This window comes from Camelina sativa, chromosome 17 (genome assembly GCF_030686135.1).
Source record: "Camelina sativa cultivar CO46 ecotype springtype chromosome 17, ASM3068613v1".
Taxonomy (NCBI): Eukaryota; Viridiplantae; Streptophyta; class Magnoliopsida; order Brassicales; family Brassicaceae; genus Camelina; species Camelina sativa.
Window position 1 is genome coordinate 35,740,708 of NC_141896.1, and position 25,874 is coordinate 35,766,581.

Consider the following 25,874-nt stretch of genomic DNA (forward strand, 5'->3'; position numbering starts at 1 on the left):
TTCAGAAAATTAAAATAAACAAAGTTTGTTTTAAAAATAATGGAAGAAATAATTAAAACAGACCATTCAATTGAATAAACAAACGTCCAAATAACAAATTAAAATTGGAAAATATCAACACAAATCCGATAGAGCAGATCAATCTTCACAACCGCAGTAAATCAGGGTCGATGATTGGACAAACAAGGAGATAAATAGAAGAAACCAAAACCCCGAACAAGAACCACCGCTGCTTACAGTAGACAACGGCGAATTTGGGAAAGATATTACCCCTTCGACTATTTGTTTAATTTTAAAAGTGAATATTATGATTCTTAATAATTGATTTGGGCCGTATGGCCCAACAATACAGTTACTTAACTTAATATATTATTATGGACTAAAATAATTAAATCTTCTCGCCCGAAATAGGAGAGTTAAAACAGGCAAACTGTTTTTAAGGAAGTAAATACAAATTGATGGAGTTTTGTTAATACTACTAGGTTGATACAACGATATGTGGCAGGTATTATTTAGGGAAATATCTAAAGAAGACTACATATAAGTATAAAAAAGATTTTAACTTGCAACACACACCGGATTAAATAACCTCTTAAAAATGAGAATTGCATTTGTAATTTACATTGACAATTTAAATAATTAATGAAGTGTATACCGAAGCCCCAAATGGGTCAATTAAAAAATATATTTATAATAAAATTACATTACAACCAAAAAAATAATTACAAACTAGAATAAATAATTATTAGAGGCCTCCTAACAATAAACCTATGAAATAATACTACTTACATTTAAGAAGGAAAAAAAAGGCGTCATTAAATCTATCTCGTAAGTACAATATTATAACGATATAACTCGTCAAATAATTATATCCGTTAAAATAAAAATATGATATACATCAGATTAAATTTTAATACCGAAACCAAATTTTTAAAAATAATTACTTAATATAGATATGAACAACCATTAAAACATACCAAACAGAAAAGTTATTATCGTCAGAGTATTAAATTTATAAATACGTATAATTCAAAGTTAAAAACACAATAAGTACTGATAAAATGTTAATCTAGATAATTGAACAAAGTTATATAACTTAGTGTTTAATTTACTAAAATTAAAATACTTCTTAACTTGGGTAAATAAATCAGAGATTTATAGCATGAGAAAATAGAATTGAGGTTAGAATAACTTATTTTAATTAAAGACTAACTTTAAACTTTAAGGTGTTTCCTATTATTTTTCCAAATGATCTCGATGAAAAGGAATTGAAATCAAACTACTACTAAAACATCTATTACAGAGTAAGAAATTAGAGCACTGACTGCTATTAAACACACATAATTATAAAAACAACACAAAAACATCCTATAAGCAAATGTCACAATACAAAATAAAAACACAAACCAAAAAAACAACCCGCGCGTAGCGCGGGCACCCACCTAGTATTATATAATAACATAAGGTTCTCTTTTGACATGCTCTCATAGTTGCCATTTGGCATTTTCTTTTTGTGACATGTGTCATTTTCTGTTTAGTATTTTTCCATTCATATTTAAATACATCTTATATAATTTTATTTATATTATATTATTTTCTATATTATATTATTTACTTCCTAAAAAATGATAATGTTATGGTATATCTAAAATATTGATAAATGATATCTTATTAGAAAATATAAAATTACCAAATGGATATTGAATAATGATAGAATATTTTTAGTATGAAAGTATAAATAAACTTAATGAATATCAAAAATAATATATTTAAATTTGAGAAGAATAACACATGTCAAAATAATAAGTGCCACTTGTCAACTTATTAGAGCATGAGTTTGAAAAAACCTTACTCTTTATATTGTATTATTTACTTCCTAACAAATGATAATATTATGGTATATATAAAATATTGATAAATGATACCTCATTAGAAAATATATAGTTACTAAATGGATATTGAGAAATGATAGGATGTTTTTTTAGTATAAAAGTATAGATAAATTTATTGAATATAAAAAATGTATTTAAATTTGAGAAGAATATCACATGTCAAAATAATAGAGTGGCACTTGTCAACTTACTAGAGCATGAGTTTGAAGAAACCTTATTTTACTATAGTATATAAGATATATAATTACTAAATGGATATTGAAAAATGATAGGATATTTTTTAGTATGAAAGTATAAATAAATTTATTGAATATAAAAATAATATATTTATATTTGAGAAGAATAATATATGTCAAAATAATAGAGTGCCACTTGTCAACTTATTAGAGCATGAGTTTGAAAAAACCTTACTCTTTATATCGTACTATTTACTTCGTAACAAATGATAATATTGTGGTATATATAAAATATTGATAAATGATACCTCATTAGAAAATATATAATTACTAAATGGATATTAAGAAATGATAAGATATTTTTTAGTATAAAAGTATAAATAAATTTGTTGAATATAAAAAATAAAGTATTTAAATTTGAGAAGAATAACACATATCAAAATAATAGAATGCCACTTGTCAACTTATTAAATCATGAGTTTGAAGTAATCTTACTTTATTATATTATATAAGGGGGGGTTATTGGTTTAGGATTTAGAAAGAATTTTAAAAATTGGTGACAAACAATCTCTTATAGAATCCTTCATTTTTACTTTCTAAATTTCTATGATTTTAAAAATCAGCAAGATTTTTAAAAACACAAAGTCATTAAAACTCTTTCTAAATCCTAAACCAATACCTCCCCCTAAGATATTTACCCAAATCATAATGTTTGTCACCAATCAAAAATATTTTGTTTAATATTCAGAGAAATAGGATTGAACACAAACACAAAATGTCAAGGTGTTTCCGTGAATCTACTGATCAATCGAATATGCTCAGGTCTGCATCACTATTAATCATGATCATAATGTTCTTTTAGCAAAGAAAAAAATAAATAGCTCTTTGGGCATATGTACTAGGCTACTAGCTAACTACCCAATTATTATTATTGTTGAGAAGTAAAGGCCGAAGAAATTGTATTAATGTTTAGTGACAACATTGTAAAGAATATAAAAACTAAGACAGTTTCAGGTTATGTAATGGTTGACTTGAGTACATAAAACAGAGGTGTGATAGAAACATGGACAAATAGCCCATTCGGCTTAATTTAGTCTATTGTTTAATAAGTTAAGGCTTAATATTATTTTAATCTTTTTCCCCCCTTTTAAATTCCATGAACGGGTCACTAAAAATATGATAAATAAATGTAGGGTCTGACTGGATCAAACTCAGCGTTTGCGGAAGATTGTGGAAGCGGGTAGTTGCGGTTTCAAACGTTACTAAGCGTTTTGAATAACTGGTTTAACGTTTTAAAATAGGTACGTTTGCTTTACGACTGATTGACCAACAGTTGCAATAGCGGTTAAAACATAATAAATGTAATATATAAATGTTTAAAAACACTAAAAACTTTATTAAACTTGATTTATAATTAAAATTCATTAAAAATACTAAAATAATTATTCAAAAAACAAATAAATTTCATATTGAAATACTTATTGATTAATCAAGTAATGTGATAAATGACAAAATATATTGTTTAGATTATAGATCTTGGTTGAGAAGAGTCATTGGTGATTAGTTTTAATATTTTCATAAATAATCTTATTTTCTTAAACTTCTGATGAAATGTTATATTTATTTAGATTTTGTGAACTTATGTGCGATGTGCCAATAACTTTACATCATGTTTTCCGACTTTTTGTTAATTGAAATATTATTTTTTTATAACTGTTTAATTTTTAATCTCTTCAATTGTATTTTTACTTCATTTTCTCTCATCCTTAATGGGTACAATAGTTAGGTTGAAGATATAAGAAACAATATTTTAGTATTTTTGATTTGTTTTTTGTTTTAAATCGTTCGCAACTTTAAATGCTTCCGAGAAGCAGTTTTTAGAATTTAGTGATTTTGAGCGGTTGGAAACGATTGGAAACGGTTCATATGATTGGTATCAATCGCTAGCAACCACTACAACTCGCAAACGTTCATTTGCACGAGAACCAATCAACACCGTAATCAAACTCAAATTAAAAACTGATGATAATTAATTATCATTTTCAAAAAGAACAAAATTCGAAGAATTAACAATTTTTTATATTTGATTATCATTTGAAAACCCACATTAAATAAGGAAAATATCATCATTAAAACTCCTATGATCACGTAATTTGAAAAACAAAAGCATCGGTTAAGGAAATAAAAGAAAAGAACAAGGGTAAAATAGGAATATTGACCATGTGATGTGCTTAAAAATTCCACTGTTGGGTGGCCAAAAAAGACATTCAAATTTGTCGGATAATTAATTAATACACACACAAGAATTTGCCTGAACATAATATAAATCAGAAGAAAAGTAATAATTAAAAGAAAGAAAGAAAAAAAAAATTAGAAGAAGAGAAAACAGTTTTACTAAGCAGAGAAAAAGTTGCATCTTCGTCTTCTTCTTCCTTTTTCTCCGATTTTTTCTTCGATATTTTTTCTGATCTTCTCTTCAATTTTATCAGTTGCCATTGTTACTGTTAAACCCCAAGTGTTTATAACTTATATTTTTCCAGAAACATTTTTTCTTTAATCTCTTATTCCTTCATTGGTGTGTCCTGAGTTTTTTATACTATTGAGGATCATTGGATTTTTTGGGTGTCTGATTTAAAGATCGATCTCATTTTTGGGTGGGGAAATCAAAGAAGAAGTCATCTATGAATCTGAAGTTTCTCCATTTTTCTGATTGCCGCGTTTTCTCTCCTTTTTATTGTTAAAGTTTCTAATTTGTTCAAAGGTAAATTCTATTGAGCTATATAGATCGAATCAAGTTTCTATCTTTTAGTATTTTGCTCATTTCTTATGAGAAATTTTGTATCTTTTTTCTGATTTGTGATCGTCTATAGAGTAGTGATACAAGAATTGGTCCTCTGCTGATTTAAAAAAGAATTAAAAAAAAACGTTTTTTTTTTTTTTTTTCTTTTCTTTTTGAAATCATGATATTATGATTCAAGATTCAATCTAGATTAGATTGTGTTCGATCAGATCATATTTTTTTTTTTTTATATAGTCTTCACAATTCAGCCAAGAAAGCTGTGTAAGAAAGATCTCAAGCCTTTAGATTTATTTTTAGTGTGATCTTTGGTGAGAGTATACACATCCCATTGGATCTTGCATTGCTTTCACGAATCAGAAAGTCATTGCATTTTCTGCTAGTTCAGAGGATTGTCTAAATTTAGAATCTTTTTCTTTTGGTTTTGGAACTCAATAATAGTGACTGCACTTTGAAAGAGAGCACTTTAGTCTAAAAGTATCTATGGTCCCCCCCATTCTAGCTCTATTAGGATTATTTTCTTTCTTTCTGGTCTCATTTCTTTTGAACTGAACGCTTCTGTCTGTCTGTTACAGTGCAAAATGTCACAGAAGGTTACGCCAACCATTCAGTCACTTAAATCCATGCCGGCAGACTATAGGCTTCTTGAGAATTCTTCCGGCTCAAGTGTTTGTGTGACCGATTTGATTATTCCACCAAATGGTCACTTAAGGAATGGGGTTAATGGCACTGAAAATTCTGTTGGAGGAATGGATACTGCTACTGAGGATTCACCGTATAGCGTGCGCAGTATTTCGAATGGAGAGCGATCTTCAATTGGTGATGAAGATCCTATTGTGCCCTTGCCTCAGAGTATTGATCATAGGTGGAACGACACAAGCGCATATGCTCGGAAAAAGGTATCATTTAAGGTTCCTGTATTGCAACTTTTCTTGTTGTTGGTTTTTGTTGCATGGCCAGGTTGGACTAATTGTTAGGAATTAGGATGAAACGTTTGAACAAACATTAGAGGAAACATTCCTTTTTTCTTATGTTGACGGGATTAAACTGACAAGTTTTCTATTTTAGGTACTGCAATCTTGGGTCCAACTTCCAAACGGTAACTGGGAGCTGGGGAAGATTTTGAAAACTTCAGGAGAAGAGTCTGTTCTTGCCTTACCTGAGGGAAAAGTAAGTGACCTTTTTGAATTCCCTGAGGTAGATGTTGATTATTAATTTAAGTGTTTGATCGGAAACTGTTTCCTACACGTGATTCAACAGGTTTTAAAAGTCAAAACAGAGACTCTAGTGCCTGCAAATCCTGATATTCTTGATGGAGTAGATGATCTTATGCAACTAAGTTACTTAAATGAGCCAGCAGTGTTGTACAACCTTGAGTATAGGTACAACCAGGACATGATATATGTAAGCCGTTTGTGCTAATATAGTTTATTTTTCCTGTCATGTTTACAGTCTCTTCCCTGAATTCTATAATAACACGTTACAGCCTTTACTTTTGGATTACTGAATTTTTCATTATGGTGATAGACAAAAGCAGGGCCTGTACTGGTGGCTGTGAATCCCTTCAAGGAGGTTCCTTTGTATGGAAATCGCAACATTGAGGCATACAGGAAGAGATCAAATGACAGCCCTCATGTCTATGCTATTGCAGATACAGCAATCCGTGAAATGATACGAGGTGGGATCATGTTTCTTATTATGTCAGTTGCTTAACTAATGTATTACACTCTTAAGTTTTGAAGTCTTATATTCTCCTGGTTTCCATTACAGATGAAGTTAACCAGTCTATCATAATCAGGTTAGTCAAAGTTTCCTCCGTACATGTTAATTATTACAACTTAGTAACAGCAAGCGGACTTAAGTTTCTATATCTGCTCAGGAATTAGTCGTCACATGCCTCTATATTTATATAGCGCTTGTATGGTGGGGCTCAATCAGTTAGCCAAAAAGGCATTAGTCTTGACCTGTACAGATGCTTCTATATTTATATAGTGCTGGTTTGGTGGGGTTAATCAGTTCTTCCACTTTGTGCATCTTGAAATGTTTTCTTATCATTATATTTCTTTTTATCCAGCGGTGAAAGTGGAGCAGGGAAAACTGAGACTGCAAAAATAGCAATGCAATACTTGGCTGCTCTTGGAGGTGGAAGTGGGATTGAGTATGAGATACTAAAGACTAATCCCATCTTGGAAGCATTTGGAAATGCAAAAACATTGAGAAACGATAATTCTAGTCGTTTTGTAAGCCCTCCAGTTTCCACTACGCCTTTCTTTACGATCCTTTCTACTTTCTCTGTATCTGTAAAAGTTATGGGCCTTGTTCATCTCATAACATTTCTTTGATGTTAAATTTGACAGGGTAAGCTGATAGAGATTCATTTTAGTGAGACAGGGAAGATTTCGGGTGCTAAAATTCAAACATGTAAGCATAAAGTTTGTTATTGCTGCTTCACACTGTTTGTTAATTTTCCTTTCCAACAGCTGACATAGCTTTTATTTTCTCTTAATCTTCAAATTTTGCAGTTTTACTAGAAAAGGTAAGTTCCTCTATATATTTTTACGCTGCTTCATCTTTATGTTGGTGGTATACGGTTTGTTAACATTGACATGACTTCTTTTTATGTTGACACTTAAATAGTCTAGAGTGGTTCAATGTGCGGAAGGAGAAAGGTCATATCATATATTTTATCAACTTTGTGCTGGGGCTTCACCTACGCTTAGAGGTATGATCTGGATATCTGAATCCTAAAATGCGCTTTTAACAGTTCTCTTACGAAAAAATGATTGATGTAAATTATTTTTTTTCTCGTTTATCGTTTATCTGATATTTTATTTCACTCATCGTTAAATCAGAGAAGCTTAATTTGACAAGCGCAAAAGAGTATAAATATTTGAAACAGAGCAATTGCTATTCAATCAACGGAGTTGATGACGCTGAACGTTTTCACGCCGTTAAGGTAACTCCCTCATTCAGTCACGCTTTTTCTACTTTCTTTCTCTACAGATTTGAGACATTTGTTCCAACCTTTTGATTTATAAACTCTTTGCCGTTTCAGGAAGCTCTAGATATTGTGCATGTTAGTAAAGAAGATCAAGAAAGTGTATTTGCAATGCTTGCTGCAGTATTGTGGCTGGGAAATGTTTCTTTCGCCATTATTGACAATGAAAACCACGTTGAACCTGAACCAGATGAAAGTATGGCTCTTCAATCCTGAAATAGTGATACCTGCTCCTTTATAATATATCATGCTTTTCTGTATTTTGTGTGAAAATACCACCTCTATAGTAGGCTTTTAATTAATGGTTATTGCAAGTTTTCTGTTTAATCTCTGTGGATCATTTCATCATTTGACAGGTTTCACAATGCAAGACTAAGTAAGTGCTGTATTTGGCTTTTCTTTCAGGTTTGGAAACTGTTGCTAAATTGATTGGGTGCAACATCAATGATCTTAAGCTAGCTCTATCGAAGCGTAATATGAGAGTTAATAATGATACTATTGTACAGAAGCTAACACTATCTCAGGTGGGCCTTTTTAGAAAGAATTCCTTGCACTTGATTCTTTGTGCGTAATTGTAATCTGAGTAGGGTTGGTTTTCCACACTGTAATCAAGATCTATGCCTCTTATTTATTTGGCATCAAGCCTTGTTTATATATTTTTGTTCTGAATTTCTTTGTTATTTGCTTACAGGCCATTGACGCAAGAGATGCTTTAGCAAAGTCAATCTATGCCTCCCTATTTGACTGGCTGGTTGAACAGATAAACAAATCTCTTGCGGTGGGAAAGAGGAGAACGGGCAGATCTATCAGCATTCTTGATATCTATGGCTTTGAATCATTCGATGTATGCTCCTTTTTAGTCTCCCTTTGCTTTTTTTCCTGTATGAAATTACATACGCTACATGAGTTCCCCCAGTCTTCGCTAATATGTATGCATCTTTATGTTTTACATTTTGTACCAAAGTTAATTTGGTTTGGGAATTATTACTTTAATGTTGCAGAGAAATAGTTTTGAACAGTTCTGTATAAATTATGCAAATGAGAGGTTGCAGCAACACTTCAATCGTCATCTTTTCAAGCTGGAGCAGGAGGTAAAGTTACCCCTTTCTGCTATGGGTTCCTATAGTATATCTAGCAGAGCATGGGCATGACACACACAAGCAATCGAGTTCTGAAAGTTTAACATTTCTTTCTGCTTCTTCCAGGAATATATTCAGGATGGCATTGACTGGACAAGGGTTGATTTTGAGGACAATCAAGATTGTCTCAGTCTCTTTGAAAAGGTAATGTGGGAGCTACTCTCCTCTAGAGTCAGAAGTCACCATATGTTACATATCAGTATGTCCGTTAGTCAGTATATTATTGTAACATTCTGGCGATGATTTCCCATCATCAAGCTGCATCGCAACTGTTGAGATATATCATGTTGGAAAAGATCCATTGTTATTCCAAAACTTGTTAAGACAATTAAGTTACATTTTCTGTGCAGAAACCATTAGGTCTGCTTTCTCTTCTGGATGAGGAATCCACATTTCCAAATGGCACAGATTTGACACTTGCCAACAAGCTTAAAGAACATCTAAATGATAATTCTTGCTTTAGAGGAGATCGGGGGAAGGCTTTCACAGTTGCGCATTATGCTGGAGAGGTAATAGCTTTACAAATCCAGTGGCACCATTTTACATGATATAAAGTTGGGTTTTGTGGGTTCATTTTTGAGGTTTAGAAATCAAGAATGAATCAGTAACCTAGTGTGATTCCTTTTTGATGCTAACTTTACTTGCTGTTTCAACTTAGGTTACATATGAGACGACTGGATTTCTAGAGAAGAATCGAGATTTGTTGCATTCGGATTCTATTCAGCTTTTGTCATCTTGCTCTTGCTACCTTCCTCAGGCGTTTGCTTCTAGTATGCTCATTCATTCTGAAAAACCTGTTGTTGGTCCTTTACACAAAGCAGGTGGAGCTGATTCCCAGCGGCTGAGTGTAGCAACTAAATTTAAGGTTGGGTGATTTCCTTAGACACAGCTTGCTTCTGTAACTATCTTAAAACTTGTTGTGGGTTTACTCATCACAGCTTTCATCTCAAAAAGGCTTCTGGTTTTGCTTTGGAAGAAACATCTTATGATATCTGATTAGTGTCATGCCTGGATATTTTTTTTCAGGGTCAACTTTTCCAATTGATGCAACGTCTAGGGAACACTACCCCACATTTCATTCGCTGCATAAAGCCAAACAATGTTCAGTCTCCCGGATTGTATGAGCAAGGGCTTGTCTTACAGCAGCTAAGATGTTGTGGGGTCTTAGAGGTAGTTCGAATATCTCGGTCTGGATTTCCTACGAGAATGTCTCATCATAAATTTGCCCGAAGGTAAGAACTCCATCTCCAGTTGCTGCACTTTCCTCCTCTACTTTTAGTTGCAGTAATGTTGTTTTTCTTCTCGTACTTTAGGTATGGTTTCCTTTTGCTGGAGAACATTGCAGCAAAAGATCCTCTAAGTGTTTCGGTTGCAATTCTCCATCAGTTTAACATCTTGCCAGAGATGTACCAAGTTGGCTACACAAAATTGTTTTTCAGAACTGGCCAGGTACTATAATTAGTCGTCTGATGTCTTGACTTTGAGGGACCAAAAATTAGTCATTCTTATTGCTATATGTTCGCTTCACCATTGCAGATTGGAGTTCTTGAAGATACAAGGAACCGTACTCTTCATGGCATTTTACGTCTTCAAAGCTATTTTAGAGGGCACCAAGCACGCTGTCGTATAAAAGAGCTAAAAAGAGGAATCACTGTTCTTCAATCATGTAATTACCCCTTGTCTCATTGCAATATCTTGGCTTGTATATGTTATCTTCTTATAGTAGAGATATATTTTAGTTTAACTTGAGCTATGGATTCCTCATACATCCTTATGTTCAGTTGTTCGTGGAGAAAAGATTAGAAAGGAATACACGGAGTTACTGCAGAGGCATCGAGCTTCTGCTGCTATTCAAAGCAATGTTAAGAGAAGGATTGCTAGGCGACAATATAAAGCCACAGTTGATGCATCTGTTGTAATACAATCAGGTAAGGAAGGGTTGATTAATTCTCATCACTGAAACAAATTAAACCTCAAAATGTATTAAAAATCAGAAGTTTTGAATAAATGCTGAAACCTTTTTCTGCAGCCATTCGCGGCGAGCTGGTTAGAAGATGCGCCGGAGATATTGGATGGCTACAATCTGGAGGCACCAAGGTCCTTTACAAAGTTTTCATTCTTTTCTTGCATTTGACTATATATATATATGAATGTTTCTCAACTCTTAAACCGATTCTTTATGCAGAGAAATGAGTCAGACGATGTGCTAGTGAAGGCATCATATCTTTCCCAACTTCAGCGCAGGGTTCTTAAAACCGAAGCTGCTCTTCGTGAGAAAGAAGAGGAGAACTACATCCTCCGACAAAGACTCCAGCAGTATGATAACCGGTGGTCTGAATATGAAACAAAGATGAAATCCATGGAAGAAATTTGGCAAAAGCAAATGAAATCTTTGCAATCCAGTCTTTCCATCGCAAAGAAAAGCCTAGAGGTTGAGGACTCAGCGAGAAATTCTGATGCATCGGTGAATGCAAGCGATGGAACGGTAGATTCAGGGGGTAGTCATTTCCAAATGGGCCATGGCAGGTCAAGAAGTGTAGGTGTGGGTTTAAGCGTGATAAGCCGGTTAGCTGAGGAATTCGGACAGAGAGCTCAGGTATTTGGTGACGACAGAAAGTTCTTGATGGAAGTGAAGTCTGGTCAGGTAGAAGCAAACTTGAATCCAGACCGGGAGCTACGAAGGCTGAAACAGATGTTTGAGACTTGGAAGAAGGATTACGGAGGAAGACTAAGGGAAACGAAACTGATTCTAAGCAAACTTGGGAGTGAAGAAACAGGTGGTTCAGCGGAGAAGGTGAAGATGAATTGGTGGGGGCGGTTGAAGAGTACCAGGTTTTAATTGGTTTCTTCCTTTTCTTGAGATGCACGTCTCATTTTTACTCGTTTGATGTAACTGAGGTTTTGGTTTTGTTACTGACTACTGAGAAGTGAGAAGGCTTCATGGGACTAAAAGAGTCATGTTTCTCATTTCCTATCCAAATCTATTGGTAGATTCAGTAAATAATTTTTCTACAAAATATATATTTATAAAATTTATTTGTCAAGGCTTCCAAAATTCAGTAGACCAATTAATTTTGTGTTAGACATTTTTTTTTTTTGGCTATAGTTTTGAATATTATACAGTCGTGATAAAATGAGTGGATTGGTACTTGCATCTCCGTATGAGTTTGTGTTTGGCTAGTCCGTGTGGATGTTTTGCACGCTGAAAACATATAGTGATGAGGAAGTGAAGGCCGAGAGCTAGACTCCCGAGATATAAATATTAATGGGGCATATCTTCCTGATTTTTGGAAGAGGCCACGTGGTATCATGTATCAAGCTAAGTGATCCTTATTTTTAAGAGTTTATGAAAAAAATATCTAAAGAAAATTACCCACGAGAAGGCAGACGAGATGTTTAGCCTCTCCGGCTCTCCGACAAACTTTTGGCAATTGCCACAAATGACTTGATCTATCAAAAGTGATATGTATCAAAATTTAGCGAACCATAGTAGTCATAGCACATTACATTTGTCAAGGCATCAGTTTTCTAAAGTTTTATGACTAGGTTAATTGTCAGATGCTCCGACCTCGCATGTTTTACCAAAATTTTTGGTTATGAACAATTCTTCCAACCACATTCGATCGTCACTAAGAGAGTTCCAACCCACTTCAAACAACCTTTTTGTGTTCATTACACCCTTTTAAACCCACCAAACACTATATTATTGAGCTTAATTAGGATCACCTTTTGACCACGTGTCCAAGTCGATAACTACACCCAAACATATTTCTTTCGTAATATGTACCTCCAACAAGTAACTGTTTTTTCCAATTTTTATTTTCTTTTGCTCAAGAACAACTCTTATTCACCGATTAATTATACTTATTGACCGGTTTTTCTGCCATTACAACTTATTTTATCATATTAGTCATCATAGAGTACAAATTAGGGTCATAATTCAAAGAAATAGACTTCTTCGCTACAGAGCCGTGTCCAGAGATTTAGAGGCCGTAGGCAAAAAAAAAAAAAAATGGTTTCATCTTTGAAATAATTTATAAAAACATAACACTTTTAATACTTCATAAACCAAAAGGTATAAAATAATCTTTCATAAAAATTTACTGAAAAAACAGGTGGACATAGTATTGTGTTTCTATCAACAACAAAAGAATAGTTTGGTGATTATACGAATTTTAAATAATCTGTGGTATAAAAATGTGATATCTAATTATTATAAGAAAATATTAATATGCAGAGATCCTTACTTGTCGTTGTAATTATAGTTTCTATATATTGCAGTATTGCTCTATATTCACTATATTCCCTTATCACTAGTATAAATTTCCGTAACGTTACTTTGATACATGCATGAACAAAAACTATTAACAAAAAATTTGGCTTCTTAAACTTTCTACAAATTAAAGGCCGTAGGTGAGTGTTTCTTTTTCCACCATGTAGGCACGGCTCTGCTTCGCTACCCTATCAGCCACTCATAACCCTAACTTGTAATGAAGAAGGAGCCCAATATCCTATTGTAATTTAAATTCGGCTCAACATTTTACAATATATGAATTTTAGACTTCTTCGCTACCCTATCAACGTTTTATAATAAGGAGCTCAACGTTTTACAATATATGAATTTTAGATTATTTTAGTTTAATCTTTAAAATAAAATGCTAGAATAATATCACTTAAATTTATAAATTGTAAAACGTTGTAATTTAAATTTATAAATTGTTTTACTTATATTTTAGAACATAACAAAAACCCGAAAAGTCAAACATTTAAAATGCACAATATCATTATCAATGCAAGATATTAGATTTATTGCTAAAACGGTAACAAATCTAAGACAGTTTAACAAATATATAAGCTCATGGCCCAATATGACAAATTCACATTTTTACATATATTTTAATATGAAAAAGTAAATTAACAAAAAATAATTAAAATCTATGTAAAATATAAGCAAAACACAAATAAAATATTTTGATGTACAAAAAAAAAAAAAAAACTAAAATGATAGTAACATGTTAGTTTATATTATTTCTTCAAAATAGAATAGCGATTATGTAATAACACATGCAACGCATAGGCTACCACCTAGTTACATATATAGTTTTAAAACATGAGAAAGATCTACTCATTACATAGTTTGAAAGATATATTGATCCAGCGCTTTAGAGAGATACCTGCAACATACCAAAAAAGAAAACAAACAAACTTATCAGTGAACTTGTTGCATGATTAGGATTAGTCAAAGAAATCATCTCAATAGTTACCTCAAACTGTGATTACAAGGAAATCGCGATCTGAAAATTATTGTTGACACCGGCATTTCCAGCCAACCTACGATCTCACAGTCGAAGAGACGAATCCCACCTACTACAACATCAAGACGACGAGCAACACGAGTTTTACTTATGGAGGACCTGAACATGCAGAAGCCGTTCACTTTAGAGTTAATTTAGTTTTTCTTTGTTTATGTTTCAGCCTTTTCTTGCTCTTTTAGTTTTTTTTTCCCTCTCTTCATTTTGATGTTGTATCTTAATTAGAAAAACTCGACAACGTTTGGTTTGTTACTTGCTAGTGATTGCTTATACTATCTCTCCTCAATTTTCCCAAAACAGATAGTGCAAGTCGTGAAAATGCAAGGGACACATGAGCGTCTATATATATTTCAGTCTTTCGTTGGCAAATGATGTTTACACATAGATACATCCGCATAAGTTACGTGTGAGAAAATTACATGATTCTTGATATACACTAAGATTAATGAACTTCTTATCAATGTCATCATCACATTCCAAGAATGAAGAATCTATCTAGGTAAAAATAATACAAGTGAACAACTGCTTCAGCTCTTATTTAGAAACAGATTATATATTAACACTATCTCCCAAATCTGGCTTCCATTTGTTTACAATGAGACTGCAATCTTCCCGGTACTTTAAAAACTTTCTTTGAATTTTCTGAGCAATTTTTTCCACAGTTTCGTCATCACAGGATACAAGTTCATCATATAGACAAAGACAATGAGAGTCGACCGATATATCTTCAAATTTGTCACTAGCGGAGTTCGGAATTCGTAGTTCGAATACCCTCTCTACATTTTTTATTTTAAATTTGTCCCACTATTTAATACTAGTTCCAAATATTTGTTTCTCCTAGCAGTCCACTAACATTTAGCACCGTAGACAACATTATATATTCCATTCTTGTTTTACCAAAATTTCCGGTTATGAACGATTCTTACAACCACATTCGTCATTAAACCTACTGGCCACTGCAAAGCAAACAACCTTTTTGTACTCATTTACAACACCCTTCTAAACCCACCAAACACTAAAAATTATTGAGCTTAAGATCACCAATTGACCAAGTCGAAAACTAAACCCACACATATATCCCTTTCATATATGTCCCACCAACAAATGACTGTTTTCCATTATAATCTGGAGACTATCGTAACAATGTTTTTTTTCTAAAAAAATTATCTCTACATTGCAAGTCAAATTAAAAAAAAAACCCAAAATAAATACAAAATAAAAACTTTCTACATTAGATTTGTTTTCACCCATTATGATGATTTTCGACGAACAATTCTCTTCGAAATACAACATAAAATAGAGATTTCTAAATATGTGTTTACACATAATTCAGGAAGGCTTACATTTTGTGTGAAATTACTTTTAGGTGTATTTGAATGATCACATGTAGTCAATAAATAGATTACCAAAAAAAGCTTTTGAAAATGTAGTGTTAAAGTTTGGTGGTAATTAAAGTAATAAACTAAAAAATTAAAAATGATGATTAGAGTATTTGCCAAAAAAATGATTAATAATAAATATGGGACGGATCGAGTAATGAAGATGTGGGAAGACCAAATTGGGTTTGGGTCAGAGATTGATTGTTTGGTTCGTTGTGTTTCCCCTTTCTCTCTCTCTTTCTCTCTCTCTCCCTCTTTCCACTTACGTAACCCTAACGAAGCGGAGGGAGCAATGCTCTGCTAGATCTATCTTTTGCTTCAATTCTCCACCAAAGATCGTCCAAACTCGCCGTTGAAATCGACGAAACAGTACCAATTTCTCACTTACTTACACACAGAGAGGATAATTAAAGCCCGCCATGGATTTAGATCAATGGATTTCCAAGGTTAAAGACGGCCAACATCTCTCTGAGGACGAGCTTCAACTTCTCTGCGAATACGTACGCCCTTCTTCCTCTTCTTCTTCTTCTTCTTCTTGTTCTTGTTCTTGTTGTTGTTCTTGTTCTTGCTCTCTTCTGCGAAGATTCATTCATCTACAAAACCCAATTCTTTGCTTTCCCGATTCAGGCTTTATTGCTTTGTAGAAGAACTTCACTTTGAATCTGTTCTCTTCTTCTACCTTACTGTTGTTTCCTTTGGTTTACGGATTTTAGGGTTTTTTTTTCTCTCTATTGACTTGGTTCAGTTAACTTGCAAATTCGCTTCTAAATTCTAGGGGTTTTAGGGATAAGTTTAGCCAATTTAATACACTAATGGATGCACAAGTCACACGCTGTTGGAAAACTTGTTATTTGAGGATAATAGTCATTTGAGTGTTGAAACCCCGTTGTAGCCTTCTTCTTCTTCTTCTTCTTCTTCTTCTTTTCATGAAAATGCTTGGCTAAGATGCATTGGTGGTAACCACACAAGATGTGTCTTTGACTATTATTTGTAGGTGAAAGAAATTCTTATTGAGGAATCAAATGTACAACCTGTCAACAGTCCTGTCACCGTCTGTGGTGATATCCATGGCCAGTTTCATGACCTTATGAAGCTTTTCCAGACCGGAGGTCATGTTCCCGAGACTAATTACATATTTATGGTATAGACTATGGACTCTCTGTCTTTTGGTTTAGTCTCTTAAGAGAAATCAGTATCTATACATAGTGTTTTAATTTTCTGTTGGGGGATTTTCTCAGGGAGATTTCGTTGATAGAGGTTACAACAGTCTTGAAGTTTTCACCATTCTTTTGCTTCTTAAAGCAAGGTACGTTTATTTTAATTGAAATTTTCCTGTTGTTATGCCTTTTCATATGATATTGATCATCCTTCCTTTTCACTGTATATTATAGTACTCCTTCAGAATGCTCTATTAGCTGTAAATGCATTGCTCTACTGGAAGTAGATCTCTATTTTGTTTTCATGGATTTCTATATATCCAACTTACTTTGCTGTGAGCTTTAAAAACCGCTCTTGTATTTGTTTTTCAATGTGTAGACATCCAGCCAATATCACACTTTTGCGCGGAAATCATGAAAGCAGACAGCTAACTCAGGTATGCATAATTCTATGCCACTTATGTCTATTGTATTTGTTGCTATGTCTCTTCATGCAATTCCTAATGGAGAAGTAATTTTTGATTTTGTTCCTCAATCGTTATAACTTGCTTCAAAGTTGATTTTGTACATGTGGCAATGCCATGCTAGATGTAGACATGGGTATTAACTAAGATGCATTTTATCTGAACTTTTAGCACAGTACTTTTCTTCGTATTCATTTCTATTCCTCCACCATATCATAGTTTTCAACAATCACTCTCAACGAAGAAGATTGTAATAATATTTTGTTGTAAACCTTCACTACGATTAAGCAGACTCCCTAGTGCAAATTAGATGTGTATGATCTACCGGCGGTATGATCAAATTTACTTGCATAGTGACAAGTCTTAGAAAGTTGTACATAACAATCCAAGACATCTACAAAAAAAAGATGACATGACCACAATTGTTCTGTTTAAAGTGTCATATTACACTTGGTGTGTTGTATTTTGTGCCCTGCAGGTTCATTTTGTTAAATAGTTATCTTAAATTATCATTCCAATTTTACATTTGCTAGGTGTATGGTTTCTATGACGAATGTCAAAGGAAGTATGGTAATGCTAATGCATGGAGATATTGCACGGATGTTTTTGACTATCTTACACTTTCAGCTATTATAGATGGCACGGTAAGTATTTTCCTCAGTTTCTTTGGCATTGTATTATGATGTACCTACACGTAGAGTTATATAAATGTACAAGTTAGTTGTTACCTATATTAATAAAGTATTGTATCCTCAATGTAGGTTCTTTGTGTTCATGGTGGCCTTTCACCTGATGTACGGACAATTGATCAGGTTAAAATGTGCTTTTTGTAATTGTATATTATTTTACCCCTCAAATGTTATTCATGATAAATTAAATCTCATTCACTCACTTTAGATGTTACCTTGTCCTCTAGATAAGACTGATTGAGCGGAATTGCGAAATACCGCATGAAGGACCCTTCTGTGATCTTATGTGGAGTGATCCTGAAGATATTGAAACATGGGCTGTCAGTCCACGTGGAGCTGGTTGGCTTTTCGGGTCTAGGGTTACCACTGAGGTATGAATCTCTGTTTTTGGGTTGAAATTTGAATAAGCCAGGTTAAGAAATAAATGATTTCAGTTCCCTGATCTTTGGTTTTGGTTCTTGTGCAGTTTAACCATATTAACAATCTTGATCTAGTATGTCGTGCACACCAGCTTGTACAAGAAGGCCTCAAGTACATGTTCCAAGATAAAGGTCTCGTAACTGTAAGTGTCTTGTTTTCCTATGATCCAATCTGGATATATGGAAGTATAATCTGCTTGGTAATGTTTCGTCTCTTTATTTTTTTTTCTAAAGGTGTGGTCTGCACCTAATTACTGCTACCGCTGTGGGAATGTGGCTTCTATATTGAGTTTCAATGACAACATGGTGAGTTATTTGTTTCCACTTTTCCTACCTATATGCCACAATCTCTTGTACCATGTTCTTTTATGCACTTTCTTTACATGAGAGGATTCTATTTACTTACTTGTCTCTCTAGTCTCTACCCAAACGTATACAAATTTGATGTTTACTGGAACTTAGACAATTAACTCTGGTGAGGTAGAGTTGGAATTACGTTTTTGTCATTTATATTAGATCATCATCCATGGGTTTCTAGCTCTTGTAACAGTTGTGTAGGAACTATCTATCTATGTGCAATTCTAGCTCTTGTGCGTTAGAGTTGTCTGCCCATATCGATTGTGCTCTCAGTGTTTAAGATCCGGTCCTCACTCACCGTTATGATATGTTGAAATATGCTTAATTTACCAGGAAAGGGAAGTGAAGTTCTTCACGGAAACAGAAGAGAACAATCAAATGAGAGGGCCAAGAACAGGTGTTCCTTATTTTCTGTGATTCATGATGATGATCCTACATCGTTATTAGTCTCGTATTGCTCTGATCAAAGTTAGCCATTATCACCATTGCCATTGGCTTATGTTCTTTCAAGGTATATCATCTGATGTTGTTTACACTTCCATTGTTTTTTGCTCTTTTCCATTTTGGAAACATTTTATTGTGAAAGTGAATGTCACTTTGGTAACTTTAGTAGTTTTGATGCACTTTAACCTGGACTTCTTCTGGTTGTTATTATTATACGTGTTTCTTTCCTGTTTTGTTTCGTCTTTGTTCTGTATGTAAGACCAAAATCTTATCATCGCAGCTTGTTTTGATCTGATTACTACGATTCAGTTAGGTTTGGGTTAATAATCTGAGGCTAGAATAATTCATCAAGTTCAATAAAATACTCCACGCAAGAAGAACATATACCATCAATAAAAAACTATTTGGTTCGAAAAAGATTAGTCGGTTTGTTCAAACCGGATTGAAAAATATTTGTCGGTTTGTCCAAACCGGATTTAACTGATCCTTAACAACAACAATAACGCGTCGCGAGTCTCTAGGCAACTAGAAACCCGTAAATGATAATAAGTGGGCGTGGACTCGTATCTCTCGGCACTCACTTTCTCGCGACTCGTAGTCGTCTTCTCCACTTCGAGACTCCTCTCTCTTGCCTCGTTCCTCTTGTTGTTCCTCGCCGCCGCCCTACTCCACGGTTGTTTTGTTCTTCTTCTTCTTCTTCCTCTTTCTCGTCCTCTAATAACACCGGAGCTGCATCATTGCCGTTAACACGACCGGGAGATATGGCGGAATCGAGATCTCCTCCTGTGGCGAAGAAGGTGGAGCATGTGATGGAGATGTTCAGTGACGTTAGGGTTGACAATTACTACTGGCTCCGTGACGATTCTCGTTGCAATCCCGATATGCTTTCTTATCTCCGTGAAGAAAACGACTACACTGATTACGTCATGTCTGGTGAGTCTTTTCAATTTACCATCAGTAAGATTTTAGGGTTTCAGTTTTGTTAGTGACTTGTTGAATTATGCAAGCTTGTGATAATGAAGATTGATATCATTCAGGGACCAAGCAATTTGAGAATCAGCTGTTTGCTGAAATAAGAGGGAGAATCAAAGAAGATGACATATCTGCGCCTCTACGCAAGGGTCCTTACTACTATTATAAGAGATATCTTCAAGGAAAGGAGTATGTTCAGAACTGCAGGCGTTTGATCCCTGACAACAAAGCTGAGCCTTCTGTGTATGATAATATGCTAACTGGTCCTGATGCTCCTCCTGAGCATGTGATTTTGGATGAGAATATCAAGGCTCAAGAGCATGACTACTACCGAATTGGTGCCTTCAAGGTTGGACTTGCAACTGATTTTTTATTTACTCTTTAGAATGTTCTGTTTAAAATCTTCTATTATTTTGTTAACATGATGTGTCTCATTCTCTTGATTCTGTCTTCAGACCAGTCCCGATCATAAACTGGTGGCATATGCTGAGGACACAAAAGGTGATGAAATTTATACAGTAACTGTCATCGACTCTGAGTCCCTAAAACCAGTGGGGGAACAGCTGAAAGGACTGACTTGTTATCTTGAATGGGCTGGTAATGATGCTTTGGTCTACATTACTATGGACGAAATCCTGCGACCTGACAAGGTTTACCTTCATTATTTTTCTCACCCTGCTATCTTAATGTGTTGTACTTTGGATGCAGGGATTAAATTTTGCATGATATAGTACCTTTTTGAATTTACATTATCCTGTTTCTATCAGATTATGACATTATACACCTAATCGATGCCATATTTTTGAGTGTTTACTAAGTTTAATGGTACTTTTTACTTTAAACATCAATTTGTGTGGCTTCCATGTTGTCATCTTCATATATTCTTTGAAACAGGTTTGGTTACATAAGTTGGGGACAGAGCAGAGCAGTGATGTATGCCTTTACCATGAGAAGGATGATATGTTTTCTCTTGATCTTCACGCTTCTGAGAGCCACAAGTATATATTTGTTGCATCTGAAAGCAAAACGACAAGATTTGTCTTCTCACTTGATGTGTGCAAGCCTCAAGATGGACTTAGGGTGTTGACTCCTCGTGTAGATGGCATTGATTCATCTGTCAGTCATCGTGGGAACCACTTTTTCATTCAGAGAAGGAGCACTGAATTTTACAACTCAGAGTTGGTCGCCTGTTCAGTTGATGATACATCAAAGACAACAGTTCTGCTTCCACATAGAGAAAGGTAACCATCTTTGTTAAAATCTTTTTGCCATTGTCAGTGTTCCTATCCATATCGAAATGAAGTCCAACTACTCTTTTGTCTCATATATGTTCTTTGGCTTAGACCGCATAACTGGCTGGGATTTTTTTCGAATTGCTGATTCATTTAACTTCAAGTCACTTATGCTATATTTTTGACATGGACAGTGTAAAGATTCAGGAAATTCAGCTTTTTCGAGATCATCTTGCAGTGTTCGAGCGTGAACAGGGTCTGCAGAAGATAACAGTTCATAGGCTCCCTGCTGAGGGACAGCCATTGGAAGGTCTCCAAGGTGGTCGTAGTGTTAGCTTTGTTGACCCGGTCTATTCAGTTGACGCAACAGAGTCTGAGTTTTCGTCCAATGTTTTAAGGTTTTGCTACAGTTCCTTGAAAACACCTCCTTCTGTGTATGACTATGACATGGATAGTGGTACTTCCGTTGTCAAGAAGATTGACACAGTAAGTAAACTACTTATTCTTGCCAAGTCCCTACTTTGGATCTATTTCTATTTCCTATGCCCTCTGCACATTTAGTTGCGCATTTAAAAATTTGCAATGCATAAGCGTATTTCATTGAATGGTAATGAGTGGTATTGACATGAAATACACATGGAAATTATGAAAAATTTCAAGGTTTTTCTTTGTGGCTTTTACTTTGCTTTTACGGTTTTGTTTTCCTAATCTGTCTTCTTCTCTTTCGGCATGGTTGTCCTTGATCAATTTGATAACCTGATGTATTTCATTCAGGTATTGGGAGGTTTTGATGCATCAAACTATGTTACAGAAAGGAAATGGGTAACAGCATCAGACGGAACTCAAATTCCAATGTCTATTGTGTATAACAAAAAACTTGCAAAGCTCGATGGATCTGATCCATTGCTGCTTTATGGATATGGTTCATATGAGGTATTTTTAGCTGATATCTTTTAAGGTCCTCAGATTCTCGGTCCTTTTACTTCTTTCGAGCTGAGCTATGAAATACTCTTTATCTTACAGATTTCCGTGGATCCATATTTCAAGGCATCAAGGTTATCCCTGTTAGATCGTGGGTTTATCTATGTGATTGCTCATATTCGTGGGGGTGGTGAAATGGGGAGACAGTGGTACGAGAATGGAAAGCTGTTGAAGAAGAAAAACACATTCACTGATTTTATTGCTTGTGCTGAGTATTTAATAGAAATTAAGTATTGCTCGAAAGAAAAACTGTGCATCGAAGGAAGAAGTGCTGGTGGATTGCTGATGGGTGCTGTCCTTAATATGAGGCCTGACTTATTCAAGGTGGCTGTCGCTGGAGTTCCTTTTGTAGACGTTTTGACAACAATGCTGGACCCAACAATTCCGCTTACGACATCAGAATGGGAGGTGGGTTCGATGCTTGTTCAGTGTCTTAAAACAATTAATTACATATTTTCTTACTTTACAAAGTACATAGTCTGCATGTGTTTATAGTGATTTGCATTGCGAATCGGAATAACCATAAGGGTAGATAGATTTCCTTGGCAAATCAAGTAGCTGTAGTCTAATTCTGTTCAATAATGTTTGATAAATGGTTTAGTGCTTTAACTTGTCTGATGTTTGGCTTTTATCATTGTAGGAGTGGGGTGACCCCAGAAAGGAAGAATTTTACAACTATATGAAGTCATATTCCCCTGTCGACAATGTGAGTATATATGTCTGACTTCTTTTGATATTATCTGCAATAAATGATTTGAAGGTTCTCTGTGATGATGCATCTGTTGACAATATTTCAGGTAACAGCACAGAATTATCCAAATATTCTTGTAACTGCTGGGTTAAATGGTAAGCTTTCTTTAGTCCTAGAGACAAAGTGAAAACAAAATTGCTCCTCTTTTAAGATGGGTTCAGGTTTGTTTCTGACCTATCGTCCACCTTTGTAATTGTTGCTGTCTGCCCAACAGATCCAAGAGTTATGTACTCTGAACCTGGCAAGTGGGTGGCGAAACTGAGAGAAACGAAGACTGACAACAACATACTTCTGTTCAAATGTGAGCTTGGCGCAGGGCATTTCTCAAAATCGGGGAGGTATGAAATTAGTCCTTTCCTTTGTCCCAACAACACAACACATGCCGTTTTCTACAATTGAGACTAGACTTTCAACCCTATTCAACTAACCAAGAAGGTCTGTTTGATGAACTTGCAGATTCGAGAAGCTTCAAGAAGATGCATTTATTTTTGCATTCATGATGAAAGTTTTGGACATGATTCCCGCTTCTGGGTGAGTCAGTCTTTAACAGTTGTTTTAAGCTCAGACTCCTCCGTATTCTTAAGACAATTTCTTTTGTTTTTTTTGCGTTCTAAAGACTTGGAAGAAGGAATACATTCACATAGACATAGTTTGAGCTCAAAAACTTAATCAATAGGCGTACTTAATTTATTTTGTTTACTCAATCGGTTGAATTTTTTTTGGGTAAATTTCTTGAATTATGCAAATTAAATTAGTGTATACTTCTATTTAGCAATAAGATAAATTAGTCTTAATGTATTAATTTACTTGATCTTCAAGTAATTTACATATATGAAAGGAAAAAAGATACTCAGCTACACGAAGTATTGTTCAATACATGGCCACACATCCCAACTTTAAAAATGTATTGTCAACTATTATATGTATTGCATGGTCACATATACCAACTATATGATGATATGTGCTCAACATCACAACCATCTTATTCCGGTACACCGCTCATCAGAATCCAGTGTTGACCAGTATTGACCGGCGTTGACCAATGTTAATCAATAAAAATATGCAATTTTTTTTGTTTTTAATATTAGAAACCAAAAAAAAAAAATTGTTTACATCTTTAATGTATTCATTCTTATAATTCATAATTTTAATTTTGAATCTATATATATATATATATATATATATATATTAATATTTCTACAGACAAATATATAGTTTTGCAAACTCAATTTTTTGGATCTTCTATATATTAAAAATAAATATTGTGTGTTTTTGTTGTTTACAATCAAATATATTTCTTTTATTAAATAACAAAAAACATTGTATTTAAATAAAGCGAAACTAACTATTATAAGACTGGATGAATTGACAGATATATAATATATTTTTATATTGCAAAAATTAATAAAAGTGAAATGAAAAATCATTAATAGTTTTTTCAGATATTAAAATTTTTATTTTACCATGAGTATATAAATTTTTTTCAATAATTCTAATGATTTTGATAGGTATTGGGTTTGGTTCTAAGTATTTTTGTTGTAGAAATATTTTTTGAGGTTGAGAATATTAAATAATATTAATTTTCTATTTAGATAAATTAAGTAAGAAATTGATGTTTTTAAATTAATAAAATGAAAATAAATAGTTTTTTATTTATTTTTATAACAAAATTATCTGTCTTGAATTTAAGTTTTAATATCTTATGAATGATTTTTATTTCAATTTTAGTTAAGTTTTGAAATTGAAAAAAATAACTATTATAATACTAAATTAATGGAATTATATACAATATATCTTTATTTTGGATCCATATATGTTTTACATTATAAAACGCTATAAATGATTCCTAAACAATTCAACTAAATTTTTTTTGTTTAATATTAAAAGCAAAAAAAATTGCATATTTTTATTGGTCAACATCGGTCAACGTCGGTCAACACTGGTCAACACCGGATTCTGATGAACGGTGTACCGGAAAAAGATGGTTGTGATGTTGAGCACATGTTATCATATAGTTGGTATATGTGACCATGCAATACATATATTTCGTGTAGTTGACAATACATTTTTAAAGTTGGGATGTGTGGTCATGTATTGAACAATACTTCGTGTAGCTGAGTATCTTTTTCCCTATATGAAAATATGTATATCTTGAATAGCAATAAGATAATTTCAAATCAATCTCGTAGTCTCTAAAACCTCCTAGTTTGATGGATGATTCATACCATTTGTTTTCTTTTATCTTTAATATAAAAATTATAAAAAGGTTATCTCAATTATCAACACCATTTAACATACTACTCAAATATTTTGAAAATACGTTTGCTTAAAATAACTTATGAAAATTGAAAATTATTAGTTTCTAGTTTATATGTTTTTTGGTATTTATATACAAACTAGGTTAGGACCCGCCCGATGTGCGGGTTAAGAATTTTTAAAATAAAATTAAATTTAACAAAGAATATAAAATAATTATTTTTAGTAAGTACAACCTATAAAAATAAATTGATACACAGATTTGTCAATATTTGGTGTAAATGGTGCGACTTTGCGGTTGAGACTATTAATCATGTTTTCTTTGAATGCCTTCACTCGTGTGAAGTTTGAGATTTATCTCCGATTATGGTCTTGTCAGAGGGTTTTCCATATGAGTCGGTGTACTCGAATTTGGATTCTGTTTACTAGAGGGGTGCCTCTCAACAAGGTGATCCTGAT

General features: G+C 33.7%; 3 protein-coding genes across 4 annotated transcripts; all 3 read left to right on the forward strand.

Annotated features, from left to right (window-relative positions):
* Positions 1–4,385: 4,385 nt before the first annotated feature.
* Positions 4,386–12,057, forward strand: LOC104758345 (myosin-3). 2 transcript variants are annotated; one of them, XM_010481186.3, is made up of 24 exons: positions 4,386–4,829; positions 5,441–5,764; positions 5,934–6,035; positions 6,126–6,269; positions 6,393–6,543; positions 6,636–6,663; positions 6,940–7,105; positions 7,223–7,286; positions 7,388–7,401; positions 7,503–7,587; positions 7,718–7,821; positions 7,921–8,059; positions 8,269–8,387; positions 8,555–8,707; positions 8,865–8,954; positions 9,069–9,146; positions 9,353–9,511; positions 9,661–9,867; positions 10,029–10,234; positions 10,316–10,451; positions 10,539–10,668; positions 10,784–10,930; positions 11,032–11,099; positions 11,188–12,057. In XM_010481186.3, exons 2-24 carry the CDS (start codon positions 5,447–5,449, stop codon positions 11,839–11,841), a joined length of 3,462 nt encoding a protein of 1,153 aa, XP_010479488.2. In that variant the 5' UTR covers positions 4,386–4,829; positions 5,441–5,446; the 3' UTR covers positions 11,842–12,057. The 2 variants fall into 2 exon arrangements, with proteins under 2 accessions (XP_010479488.2, XP_087351070.1); XM_087494944.1 differs by lacking the exon at positions 7,388–7,401 and having other exon boundaries at positions 4,418–4,829.
* Positions 12,058–15,808: 3,751 nt separating this feature from the next.
* Positions 15,809–19,518, forward strand: LOC104758347 (phytochrome-associated serine/threonine-protein phosphatase 1). The gene is made up of 10 exons (XM_087494946.1): positions 15,809–16,193; positions 16,688–16,834; positions 16,932–16,999; positions 17,230–17,287; positions 17,848–17,958; positions 18,076–18,126; positions 18,231–18,374; positions 18,470–18,565; positions 18,657–18,728; positions 19,113–19,518. The coding sequence occupies exons 1-10, from the start codon at positions 16,113–16,115 to the stop codon at positions 19,194–19,196; spliced, it is 912 nt and encodes a 303-aa protein (XP_087351072.1). The 5' UTR covers positions 15,809–16,112; the 3' UTR covers positions 19,197–19,518.
* A 214-nt stretch (positions 19,519–19,732) lies between these two features.
* On the forward strand, positions 19,733–23,863 carry LOC104758348 (uncharacterized). The gene is made up of 11 exons (XM_087494945.1): positions 19,733–20,156; positions 20,261–20,544; positions 20,651–20,845; positions 21,090–21,436; positions 21,622–21,913; positions 22,202–22,360; positions 22,451–22,816; positions 23,049–23,114; positions 23,206–23,254; positions 23,374–23,497; positions 23,616–23,863. The coding sequence occupies exons 1-11, from the start codon at positions 19,763–19,765 to the stop codon at positions 23,692–23,694; spliced, it is 2,355 nt and encodes a 784-aa protein (XP_087351071.1). The 5' UTR covers positions 19,733–19,762; the 3' UTR covers positions 23,695–23,863.
* Positions 23,864–25,874: the final 2,011 nt, after the last annotated feature.

Excerpts from the sequence above, each read along its gene's own strand:
- LOC104758347 (XM_087494946.1), top strand. The coding sequence starts at position 16,113 with ATGGATTTAGATCAATGGATTTCCAAGGTTAAAGACGGCCAACATCTC. Across the intron at positions 17,959-18,075 it reads CAGCTATTATAGATGGCACG|GTTCTTTGTGTTCATGGTGG; the intron begins GTAAGTATTTTC and ends TCCTCAATGTAG. Across the intron at positions 18,127-18,230 it reads ATGTACGGACAATTGATCAG|ATAAGACTGATTGAGCGGAA; the intron begins GTTAAAATGTGC and ends CTTGTCCTCTAG.
- LOC104758345 (XM_010481186.3), top strand. The coding sequence starts at position 5,447 with ATGTCACAGAAGGTTACGCCAACCATTCAGTCACTTAAATCCATGCCG. Across the intron at positions 8,955-9,068 it reads TTTTCAAGCTGGAGCAGGAG|GAATATATTCAGGATGGCAT; the intron begins GTAAAGTTACCC and ends TGCTTCTTCCAG. Across the intron at positions 10,452-10,538 it reads TGTTTTTCAGAACTGGCCAG|ATTGGAGTTCTTGAAGATAC; the intron begins GTACTATAATTA and ends TCACCATTGCAG.
- LOC104758348 (XM_087494945.1), top strand. The coding sequence starts at position 19,763 with ATGATAATAAGTGGGCGTGGACTCGTATCTCTCGGCACTCACTTTCTC. Across the intron at positions 20,157-20,260 it reads CACTGATTACGTCATGTCTG|GGACCAAGCAATTTGAGAAT; the intron begins GTGAGTCTTTTC and ends GATATCATTCAG. Across the intron at positions 23,498-23,615 it reads CATTTCTCAAAATCGGGGAG|ATTCGAGAAGCTTCAAGAAG; the intron begins GTATGAAATTAG and ends ATGAACTTGCAG.